This window comes from Ischnura elegans, chromosome X, assembly GCF_921293095.1.
Source record: "Ischnura elegans chromosome X, ioIscEleg1.1, whole genome shotgun sequence".
NCBI classification, from domain to species: domain Eukaryota; kingdom Metazoa; phylum Arthropoda; class Insecta; order Odonata; family Coenagrionidae; genus Ischnura; species Ischnura elegans.
The window spans coordinates 45,274,659-45,287,449 of NC_060259.1; the positions used below are offsets into that span (position 1 = coordinate 45,274,659).

General features: G+C 37.8%; 1 protein-coding gene across 2 annotated transcripts in view; it reads right to left on the bottom strand.

The window, feature by feature from the left end:
• The window catches only part of LOC124171572 (runt-related transcription factor 3-like), a 116,761-nt gene that overhangs the window by 45,056 nt on the left and 58,914 nt on the right, over nt 1–12,791 (bottom strand). For both annotated transcript variants that reach the window (XM_046550751.1, XM_046550750.1), the window contains exon 2: nt 7,682–7,795. In XM_046550751.1, coding sequence (XP_046406707.1) covers nt 7,682–7,795 — 114 coding nt within the window. The remainder of the gene's footprint in view (nt 1–7,681; nt 7,796–12,791) is intronic.

The window sequence follows — 12,791 nt, forward strand, 5'->3', positions numbered from 1 at the left end:
CCGAATTCGCTCGATTGGCCAATCAGGCGCGGCGCGACTGCGCAGGCGCTATTTCCCTCCTCGACCCCCTCTGGGCGTTGAATGGGACAAAGCGTGAGAGCTAATGATGACTCTATGGATGGTCATGAAACGGGTAGCTCGTGCGCTCACGGCCCGAGGCGATCCGCCATGCCGTGGTGCTCGCTCTTAGTTGACAATGACGCGGTCCGCGGAAACAAGCAGCTCCGGGATGTAGACTTGGGCTTGTTGCCACTTACAAATGCAGTCCATCGCATTGCAGACAATTGATTTCCCCCCGGTTTGGATTTCACAATCTGTATGGTTTATTGTATGTGATTTAGCCCGCTTATGAGTCTATTCTCAAAGTGAAAGTAGCATAAACACCTTTTATTAGTTTCTGTAATCGTTTCGGAATCCCCCTCTTGCGTAATTGCATAACTTTGCGAGAGTTTTGTGAGTATATAACGACGTGATCAAATTATGATCTGCATACAATGAACCCCTTTCATATTGATCACCGTTATCCCTGAAATTCCAACTACCTAATATTTTGTGATTGCTACTCCGAAATTTTCTCATTCACATAGTTCTCTGGAAGTTTAACACGCTATGCTGGGAAAGTTTGTTTTATCCTTCCGTTTCCAGTCGCCTCGTTGCAGTGAAAATACAACGCCTCTCTGAGTATGTTTATCCTTTTAAATGCCATATTCAGCCCGTAAGAATTTCGCCAAATGCTTTTTTAACTCTCTATATTCTATTTATTATAGAGAGAATTTTTATTCTTGGAAAGTCATCGGAAATGTAGCTCCTTTATGGGGAGAGAATAAAGGCTTCGTATTGATACTTATGGGAGTCCTACTTCGGAGTAGTGACTGAATATGTAGTGGGGAAAAGAGAGGTCTATGAGGGCATTAGTAAAAGGCACTCTTGGCTACCAGGAAATCTATCCTATAGCTTGATTGGCTGTATTAACCAGAGCTTCAATTATAATTGCTCGTAAAGATAAAATTTTCCGTCCCTATCTCATTGATCCGATATTTGGCATCATAATACGTCGTAATAAAGATGGAATGGTAACCTTTTCTATGGCAAAATTGACTGCACTATCTTGATGAAAATAGATTTTAAGTTTAGAAAGTTGAATAAAGGTGTAGCTAATTTGTCGCATCGGCTCCATAGAAAGTACTATGCTAACAATGATCACTTTTCTTGTTGCAAATACCGTCAATATTTTTTAAAAGTTCATTAATTTGTTTTATACTTAATAATAATTGGTGGATTGAGCGTTCTTGGGTAACCATTAATCAACCAGGATCAGATACGATGAGCGGAGAACTTAACTATATTTTTGCACCGTCAGGAAATTCTTGATTTAATGCCATAAAATGTAACCGATAATGACGCGTCTTGATTAATTTTAATAAATTGTCCACTAATAAGGTCGGTACTTTTTTGCCCGAGTACTTTCTTTGTGAATTTAATTGTCAATTTTCTATTTTCGCCGCATTTCAAGAGTACTTTTTGGGAGTAATACAAGAGCATATTATACTTCTGTATCCATTGAGTGAGTAGTATACAAAGGGATGGAATGTTCAAATTTGTAAGTCAATGGCTTTCCAATTGAGGATTAAAGGCTAAAGCAACTGGTTAGGATTAATCGGAAACGTGCACAGATATTCATTCCAATGATTGATTTATGCCATCATGTTGGCTGCAAACTGTATTTTTTTAAAGTGATAATCCACAGCGAGTCTTCCAAAGCTTCCTCTTCACTGATCCATATAAGCTTGCCAGGATTCCATATTTTCTGCATTATATTTTTTTAGCAGTGGCTCAACTACGACTTCAAACACTTCAGCTGGTTAGAGATTACGATCCATTTGAGGAAGATTGGTATTGGCTTTTGGAAAAAGCCAGCTTCGATTTACCTCTGTTCTTGGTTCTCAGACTTTTTCTCCTTTTTAAATTTTGTTTTCCATTAATTTGATCAAAGTGTCCATTTCAATAATAAATGCTATTATCTACTTTGAAATGGCGGATGGGGATATCAAACTAATTTCGCAGATCTAAAACGATAAAGCGACTCCAATCAAGCTCTAAACTAAGAGCTAACGTATTCTACCGCTAGGATTTGGACTGATTTGGTGACTACGGAACAGAGCGCAAATCTGATCGGTGACGGATTTTTTTCAGTAGAATCCCATTCCACGATTGGTGCAACGGTGGGCACCTTTAGAATAGCAGTACCCTGTCCATCAAAAGGTAAATTAAAGATTTAGCCGTTGTTTATTTGGTATTTTTTAAGACATCAATTTTTCTTTCGCCTAGGTTTTTTTCTATGTTCTCGACATAATTTATAGTGCACTGCTAAACAGCTAAAATTACCCGAGTTGATACTGAAACGGATACTGAGTCTTAACTTCTAAAGGAAAGAAACCGGTTATTCAAGTGTATTGATGGTAAGCCGAGAATAATCCTACGTATTAATTATCTTTACGCAATAATTAGGTCTGCTGAATCCAAATTTTGAGCAATATTTTGTTATTGTATCAACATCTTAAGATATCCTGGCCTATTGGCTCAAATATAGCAGTTTTGTAATATCGTCGACGGTCAGTGCCGCCTTAAGAGAATTTTGCAGCACTGATCATCCACATTCATTTGCGCCGAAATATTATACTTTGATTTTTAAATTGACATAAGAATATTTTATCCTCGTTTTCCTATTTACCAAATTTTTGCCGAGTTTTATGTGATTTTTATGTAGTAACTTTACAGTCTGAGTGTTAGTGTATTTATTAAGGCTCCATCGGAGTTTCCTAGAGACAATCACATTAATTTATTAATTATTAATGAATGGCAATATCGTGGTAAAAATCAATTATGTGGTTCAAAGTCGTAATATTGAATTCAAATATTTCTCCTCTCGAGTGCACGATTGATTTAAGTAATACGTTAGTATTTTAATACCATGAACTTTGGGTGTTTAATTTCTCTGCCAGGTTTACTTGCCCCAAAAGCAACTAATTTTGAATTTATGGTTCAAAATAATGTCACGATGGCTATTTCAGCGGTCACATTTGGATTCACAGAATCAGATTGCCGTGAAAACGAGAACTAAAGTGCATGATACGAAATTTTGCCCACTTCCGGCAAAATTGGGTAAGGCCAGCTCCGATTTACCTCTATTCTGGGTTCTCAGATTTTTCTCCTATTTAACTTCTGTTTTCCTTTAATTTGAGTCAAGTGTCCTTTTCAATAATATATGCTATTATCTACAATTAAATGTTGTATGGTAAAATCAAACTGGTGCCACAAATCTAAAACGATAAAGCCACTCCTATCAAGCTTTACATTAAAATGTAACAGATTCTTCCGCTTAGATTATTATCCAATAAGATAGAAACCGGTAACTGATGAGAAGGGGTCCAGAAGAATCCTACGTGAAAATTATCGCTGCATAATAGGGTAGTTTCCTTCATCAAAGAACACGAAATGCATTGATTGCGATTCCTTACCCACCATTAGTGTATTCATAATATAAAAATTATTTGGTATTAGAAATCCCAGTTTAGACGAATGGCAATGGCCAATTTTAACCTCATTTGAAAAAGGCCAGATTGGCGCCCATGCGATTCACTCCACGCAAAGTCACAGGGACCTAGTTTCTATACGAGTAGATAGGAGTTTTACATTGTCTGAGATTACCAATGCATGCATGAGGCACAGAGCTCAGCGAAACATCTCTTAATAATCACCCATTAAAATTACCTAAGTTCGGAAAGTTTCCTTCGTTTGAGAGGGCAATAATAATCCTTATTTAAGCCAAGCGCTACCTGCTAGCAGGCTACTCAGCTACCTGCTAGCAGCCTGCGTCGTATCAGCGCTCAAGCCTCGCCCCAAGGTCACCTCACACGCCGACAGCTGGAACCAGAAATACGTCACACGGACTTTTCCCAGCATTAGCCATACCATTAGCCGTCGCGTTTTCGCGTGCTTGAAAATTTTCATTTTTCGTTTAATCGCGAAAAAATAGATATCGTCATTTAAAAATCTAAAAGTGTGAAATGCGTACTCCAGGAGTAATAATCTTTCGATATAGGCAATAAAAAATAACAGGAAACCACCCTATTATTTGGCCGGCTGAATCCAAATTTGGCAGCAATATTTTGTCATTCCGTCAAAATTTTAAGATATTCTGGCTACTTCAGAGGTCACATTTGGATTCATCGAATGAGATTGCCTCGTAAACGAGGACGAAAGTGCGTGATGCGGAATCTTGCCGCCTTACGCAGAGTCTGTACTCCGGCCACCACGGCGCACCCTGGATTCTTTGTCGATCACCAACCCCCCCTAGATCAGGTTTTCATGCATTGTGTCCCATCATCGGCGCTGCCCTTCGTTAAAGAAGACTCCTCGCGGAAATGGCACCCTCCCTCCCCCGCTCTTCATCTTTGCAGCAATCGATGCGGCACATACACACACCTCCACTGCGCCGTGAAGGCCTCGGCACTTCCTTCCCCCCCTCTCCATAACCCCCCTACCCCTCCCCCAATAATATCCTGGAATTCCATGGAGCGAACAGCCGCGAAGACGAGTTGCAACTCTTTGAGGTTAAGACAGAGGCAACTAACTTGATTTCGAAGGGCGTGGATGCATAGTTTCCCCCCTAGTAGAAGCTGACTTTGAAAATTTGCTTAAGTGCCTACCATTTGCATGTAGTGCGAAATAAATCACTTGGTAATGTTCCACGAAAACTTTTATTCTTCCGACCCTGGGTTTCAACTACCATATAATCATTATCGAGGTACGATATTTAGGTTAAAAGGTACGAAGGTATTGATAATGACTATGCAGTAGTTGAAACAATAATTTTTTTTGTGGAACAGTACTAATTGTAAGTGATTTATTTCGCAATATAGATATGCGGTTCTACCAAGTGAAGCCTGAACACTTGATAAATATATATACCATTAGCATGGATCACGGCGATAGGAAAACAGAAAGCCAAATACTCTCCATATTTCACTCAAATTTTATCACGGATCCTGTTGACAATTATTAGAATAGTATGTACCCTGTCCATCGATAGATTATTAAAGATTTAGCCTTAGTTTTCCAGGTGTTTTTCGTAGACATGAAGCTTACGTTTGCCTAGGTTTCTCACCATGTTCTCCACAAAACTTCTAGTGTTCAGCTCAGTTGCAAAAATTACCCAAGTTGTCGACCATCTCCTATAAGACAGAAACCGGTAACACAAGCTTACGGATGGCAAGACCAGAAGAATCCTGCATTTAAATTACATAGGAATCGTTACATAGGAATTCGGTCGGCTGAATCCATATTTGACAGCAATATTTTGTTACTGCATCAAAATTGTAATTGTAATATTTGGGCCTACAGGCTCAAATATAGCAGTTTTTTAATATTGACAGCAGTCAGTGCCACCAGTAGTAGAGCAAGTAGTTTTTGTACCACTGTGTTTAAAGTCGGGTCATTTGAGAAATCAAAAGCATGGATTGAAACCAAGTTATTTTTCATCATGAGTATATCGACCTTTCACATAGTTAAGATTGAAACAATTAATTTAACTTTATTGTTGTAAATTAAGGTGAAATTGACCTCAGCTTACCACTTCGATTCTCAAAGTTCATTGTTCCAACCCTGTCATGTCAATCCATGCTCGCCGTAGCCCCTTAGACAGTTCGATCATGTAAAGTATGTGTCTGTTACACAAATTTTGGTATGAATAAAAAATGTTTATTTTTGTAGGCGTACCCACAACGGTGATCAACTTAGTGAATAATATTGAAATTCACTAGCAGTTAGCTCTCACTAATTTTAATTCGTAGATCTAACTCACCCTTTGTTCAATAGAACTACTTGGAAATTTATCGCCAAGTTTTACCGACCGATAAGAATATATGCTTCCACCGAATTTTTCTTGAGGCGCTTTCACGCATCGGTTCATGGAATAACTCACCAAAACCGCAACACTACCCCATTTACGTTACCGTCTGTTGTTTTCATCTATTGTTTTTGGACCTTATCTTAGTTTTCTCTGCTTTTATAACGTACTTCTCTGTCGTATATATTGGTTGGCAATGTCACCATGCCATCAATATTGACTTAGTATTTCAATTAAATTATTCGATGATTGACGGAATATGGTATGATCACGGCTCTTCGTGCAAAAATTCATTTTACGTAGAACCGTAATCTTATCAAACGATGACTTTATTTCCAATAGCACTCCTTATTTTTCGTTTCCAAGTTTGAGACGGAAGATGCACATCGTACGACTAGTGGTAATACGATGTTGCGTCGAGGCGTATTTAAATTTTCCTACTCCATCCCAGAGAACTTTGACTCTTTACAGTTTCCAGGCATCAATAGTAGAAATGAGAGGAGCCGGGCAGGTTTTTGTAAATTAATGAAGGTTTGGAATCGTTTATTGAACGAATTAAATGGTGGTATCTACTAAGGAATCGATTTTTCATGGCTTGGGTAAGATGAGATAACCGAAAGTTTAGAGGAAGTTTCTTGTCTATAACGAGAAGAGCATTGAAAATCTAGGAATAAGTAGTGCAGGCGGCAGGATGTGGTCGTCTCATAGATGGAAGAAAGCGGAGTAGTGTGAGATTCGTATGTTTCTGTAGAATCCAATTGTAAGTAGCTTTGAAGAAAACTTCTCTTCACCCAATTAGGGTTCTTTTATCACTAGTTTTTGAACTAATTTGCCTAAATCGTCGAAATTCGACTCCTCTTCGGTCTGTCATTGTTCTATAATCTCCAATCCCTTCTTTTTAGTCGCAATCACTGAATAAATTGAAAGGACTTTTTAGCCGTTTATACTCACTTCTCTTCTCTGGTTAGATCTTTCAGTCACAATCAGCTCATTATGACTCAACCATGGATTAGAATAATCTAGCATAAGTTTAGCTTTGGTAGATGATGCACAATGTGGTAGCTTAGAATTAATTCATAATAAAAATCGTTATAAAATTTTTCTCATTGATTTGTCCGTTCCACAAAGCGTTATTCATACAAATCGTCGTTCAATTGAAGTAGCAAGTGATACTTGATTTGATAAATTTGAAAAATATATTTGTTTTAATTAAAAGTATTGGTTTCAGTTGCCTTCAATAACAATACAATCGAAGAAATTGCTCTCTGGTGACGTTTTCATGAGAGAAGGCTCATGTTTCAGAAGTAAAACATTGATTCTAAAGTCTAAAATTCAGTTTCCTTAAAACTTCAGCTTCTTTAACTCTTGTATTAAAGCTAGATTATCTTCTGGATCTGCTTCTTATGTGTTGCTCTCATAAATCTGCTTTTTTAGCTAGGAAAATTGAATTTTAAAGTTTTGAACGGTATCATGACCATGTATCAGTGTTAGAAATTCCGCCATTCTTCAAATTCAAGACTTGATGAATCGGATTGGAGTTAGTTCAGTGGTTATGAGTAAACTTTCATTTTCCCTTTTCCAGGATATATCAATTTATTTCAAAGATTGGATAAGCGTCGAAGTCAGGAATGAAATGCTTGCATATGCTTCTTCTCATCAAGTTCCCTTCCTCCCTGAATCGAAGGTAAATAGTTAATGCGAGTAAAAGGTTCCCCTGCTGGAGTTGGCTTAGTCAAGAGAGAGGAGTCTTGCAGAGTGTCGTCGGGTACTTACGTGTCTTGCTCCTTGGTTCCCTCGGACCATCCACGGTCACTTTTATGGCTTTGTTGTAAGTCGCTACTTGCGGCGGAGTGGTGCCCACCGTGATGGTTATGCTGAAGCTCTTCCCTGAAAAGAAAGGAAAAAGGGGCTAGAATGAGCCTCTAAGACATGAAGAAATCTATTCATAAATCTTGTAAAAAAATGATGCGTGTTGCACATAATAATAATACAGTAGCAAGTCACTAGCACTAAATAAGAAACATAGAAAAAGAAACACCCATACGGGAACTTTTTTGGAGCTTTCGAAACCAACAGCTTCATTCTCAACGTCCAAGGAAAAACTGATTAGTCTGTCTAGAAAAGTCTACTTTGTTCCTATGCCATGTGACTACTAATTCCAAAATATATAGCATATAAAAGAGGATGCCTGTGTGTCTGTCTGCTATAAATTTCCATACGGTTGCACGGATTGCAACCAATGTTAGTACGTATATGCATCCCATGCTCTCAAAGCCCGTAGTGCTACTTCTGGTTGTGTCCGACGCGTCCTTTGCGTCGTTTTCTCAAAACGGTTAATTACGTCACGTCGTACAACTTCTGTGGTTGGACATTCTGCTGGGTAGGCACACCTCTTGACACAATCAAAGGGAAACATAACTCAAAGGATTCTGCACTTAACTATTAATCCTCTTTGTGCAAACCATTTTGTTGGGGTACGCGTTCACGCGAGGTTTTTTTGTCTACACACGTACGGACACATAAAGATGAATGTTGTGGAGCGGGACATGAGCTGAAATCGTTTTTGCCATTTTTTTCTGTTACATATGTAGGGGAAACAAGGGAGGAATGGGGCAGTGGGGGGTGTTGGAGATTTAAGATTTCCCTCTCTCGATTTAAACTTTTTAGCTCTTGTTTTTTCACTTGTACGGGAAGAAGTAGCTACATTTCATCCTAAAATGCTTCCTGGCTCAGCCCTGTGAATGTGAGTTAAGGTTTTCACACCAATTTTTGTAACTTTCGTGAGATACTTTAAATATCTATTACTTCAACCATGACTTTCTCTCGCTAGTAGAAGTGACTAAAATGCATGTCCCTCGAATGCATAACTGCTAATTTTAATAACATTTAGTGTTATTAAAATTTAATCGTCTTAGATATTTCGCCATGCTTCAAATTCCAGAGTTGATGAATGGGATTGGAGTTAGTTCAGTAGTTAAGAGTAAACTTTCATGTTCCCTTTTCCAGGAATATCAATTTATTTCAAAGATTGGATAAGCGTCGAAGTCAAGAATGAAATGCAAGACTCCTGTCTCTTGACTAAAAAAATACAGTGTCCCACTCCTTCCAAGCACTATTATATTTTTAAGTTTTATTTTATAAGGCATTTTAATTTTTAGTTTTCGGTAATTATGCCACGTATATGGAGGGAAAAATCCAGATATGGTACCAGTGCCAAATTGTGCCATTCTGGAAGCTGAGAGGATGGTTAGTGATGGAGGAAAAAGTGTGAAAGAGGTAGCTAGAGTAAATAATTCATCAAAATCTGCATTATCATGACACGTAACGAAAACATTTGCCTCCGAAGACAGGGGCAGTGTAGTTTTTCAAAGTAATCCGACATGTGGAATGGTTTTCCTCTTTTGTACTACCCGTGGAAAGCTGGTAGTAATGAGTATGATGATGTAATGATGCAAAATTCATGCGGAAAAGGGAGGCCAATTCAAAATATATCTTCCCTCCACAAAAAGACATTAGTTTCATATAGAAAAAATATTTTTCTGAAACAGAATGCTCATATTTTGTTTACAGACACTGAAAGAGTGAAATCCTTGTTTTCATTTACTACTGTTACCATAAATCGTATAAATAACATCTAAAATAACTACAATATCTATCATTTATGTATTATGAATCAATCATATATTTTTTATAGTCATTTCTGCACATTTACAATGGTTCCTTATTCCTCCCGGAATGAGGGAGGTCTGGGACAGATGTCGTATGTTCAGAAAATGCTAAGTTTCACAGTGCTCACGTATTCTAATTCATCGAAGAATTTTCCATAGAATTTCGAATGTTCAAGGCAACTGAAGATTGTAAAAAAAATTGATTTTAGCCGCTAATATTTTCACAAAAAATTGTATTCCAAAATGTGTCCCAGTGCTCCCTAGTCTCCCCTACGCCATCGTCATATCTGCTTTATTCCTTTACCTAAAAATCCTGCCATGTGACCATTAATTCGAAGCTTCCCACTTCTCTGGGTACAACACCGGGTGGCGTACTTGTGGTGGATAAAAGGAAATTTTATGAAATATCTTATTGAATACATAGCCTGGGTGCAAGCTTTTGCATTTCAAAAGGGAATATCGGGAAAGAGCTAGAATATTTTTTTGGCCAGGGTTGGAAAATCCCTGTGATGAACTCTGCTGCTAATCATTCCCGAATTCTCACTACGAAACCTCAAAATTGCCAAAAACTGTTAGGGCTAAAAACTAGATACATATATTTTGAAAGGATTTAAAGATTCAAAAGGGATTTTGGTGACAGTATTATCAATGTAAAGCTAATTTTTCTTTGGAAACGACGGTTTCCATGTATTTTACGTTAATTAACGAGTTGAGCTGTTGTATTGCTATGGAAAAATAATATTTCTCATGCTACAGTAATTGTGATAATTATATGCTATCGATGGGGATAATTATATTAAATTCATATATTAATTTAACGAGATTTATTTCGAATCATTGCTATTTAGATTCAGCCAAGCAGAAGTTTATACGACTAAAATGAGATATAATATTATAAATATGATTCCGGCTTGTATACCAGTTCTCAAAATATGCTTGGAAAACGAAATCAGGCGGCCTCGCTGGTGGTTACGTAATCTCCTCGCCTGTTAATCCGCACGCCGCGGGTTCACAAGTATTTTTTCGCTGCTCAGGAGTCTTTGGTCGTCAGTTTTTAGCCATATTTCGCCAGTAATTACGGCCTAATGCGCATTAATTTCACTGAAAGCGGATTTGCAAAATATTTATCGCCGTCGCAAAAACTGAAATGACGAGATAGTCAATTTATTATAATTCCCTTAACATAATTTAATGGCGGCTGAGATTATGCTGCAGGTCTTATGAGGATGGCAGGAGTTAGAGTGAATATAAAGACGCAGTCAATAAAGTTTGGCTTTTCGGGCGGTGTTGTTCGTGATAGGCGACTGCAGTTTGACCCATTATAACCCAATAGTGCTCCTAAGTATGATCAAAAATGCATAAATTTTCCGCTCTATTCAGGAAAGATTTAGTCTCTTGTACTGTAAAGATTACTGGCGAAATATCTAGCTTCCCAAATAATTACGATTAATCTGAAAATTTTCACATTTTAAAAATGAGAAGTCTTGATATTTAATTTCTCCCAGAAGGAGCTGTGGCTTAAAAAGGGTTAAAAGGTTGGAAAAGAGTTATGTGAAGCTTTTTCCATGCGAGCGAGGATTTTTTTCAAGGGGTGGGAATGTGACAAAATGGTCTGGAGAAGGAAGGCCAAATAGGCTTCATCATTTCACACGTGGTTGTGTTCAACCACGTTTGCTGAGCGAGTGGAAAAGAGACGGTGATCGATGTCTATGATTGAGCAGTAAATTTTCACGTTTTTAAAGTGAGAAGTCTTGAAATTTAACTTTTTCCAGAAGAAGCTCTGAGTTTAGGAAGGGTTATAGGACTGTCCGTAATGAGATAGTGTTTCATAGCCCATGCAATGAGTATAAAATTTTCACTTTTTTCCAATGAGAAGTCTTGAAGCTGTCGATGATGTTTTTCGGGTGTTCACCGCGTATTTGGTCTGTTTGTTGCCCGACGTTTCGTAGCCATTGCTGGTAACTTTTTCATAGGTAATGAGGATAGTCTTTCACTGGAGGAAGTAAATACGGAAGGAGATTGAAAGGGGAGGGGTGAAGGAGTTGCAATTTTATTTAGCATAATTTTGGAGCCGAATCCCGCGCGTGGCTGGTTTTTAGACCACATTCCATGTTGGAATTCTCTTCGAATTCCTTTACCTCCAACATCAAAAACCGAACCCGCGAGAACTTCAACCGATATGCTTCTAGCAAAAATATACAAAACATATGAATACAATTCAGGCAAGAGAGTTTGATACCAGTAGGAACAATCATGACGTATGTTTCTGAATAATGGCACGCAATTTACAAAACTTCTTCAAATACAATATTAGAAGGAAAAATGCTGACGTCTGTAACTTTTTGGTTATGAGTTTCATCACTATGAGTTTTGAAACCTTTTTTTGAAGTTTAGAATAAAAAAAATGTGTAGAGTTGATGTACCTCGAGCGAGTAATCGACGTGGGAAAATCGAAACATTTAAGTCAAATTAAGGGTAAATAGTGAAATTTGAGACTGAGATTGTGTTTTTTTTGTCAAATCCGGTGATTCATCGATTAAAATGATACCTCATTTATTAATATAGGTGCAGTATTAACGGATCTTATACGGATTGACAGAGAAAGACCTTTCTGTAATAATATATATGACGTGTATTCACATTTTTCCAATGAGAAGTCTTGAAATTTAAATTCTTCCAGGAGCAGCTCTGGGTTTGAAAGGGTTAAAGGCCACGGGCGGTTAGAGAGAGGACCTTCTCTCCTTTATGTTACCTATGATCTCTTTCCCAGCTCTCGTTCCCAAATTCCAAGGATGATACTCTATAGTAATTGACTTTGCCCTATCGAGAGGGTTTTGATGCAAAAACCTGTTGATCAGTGCTAAAATCACCTTTAAGGGAAATGTACTACACCCTTCTACAAAAACTCATATTTCCGATCTATTGATCCCACACCATCGTACAGAGATTTATCATAGATCGTTCATAGTTTATATTTCCCACAGATGGAATTCGCTGCCTGATGATGTTAAAGCATTAACGTATATACATCGCAAGTTTTAAAAGAAAAGTTTTCAATTCAATGGATCCCAACCAGTGGTATAGCCAGGAATTTCGTTCAGAGGGGGTCCAAAACCAGTGGGGAAAATGTTTGACGAAGATGGTACAAAGTAGAGTGTTTTAAACTAATTTTAACACTTTTCATAATAGAAAAAACTTCATATGTTAAAGAAAAA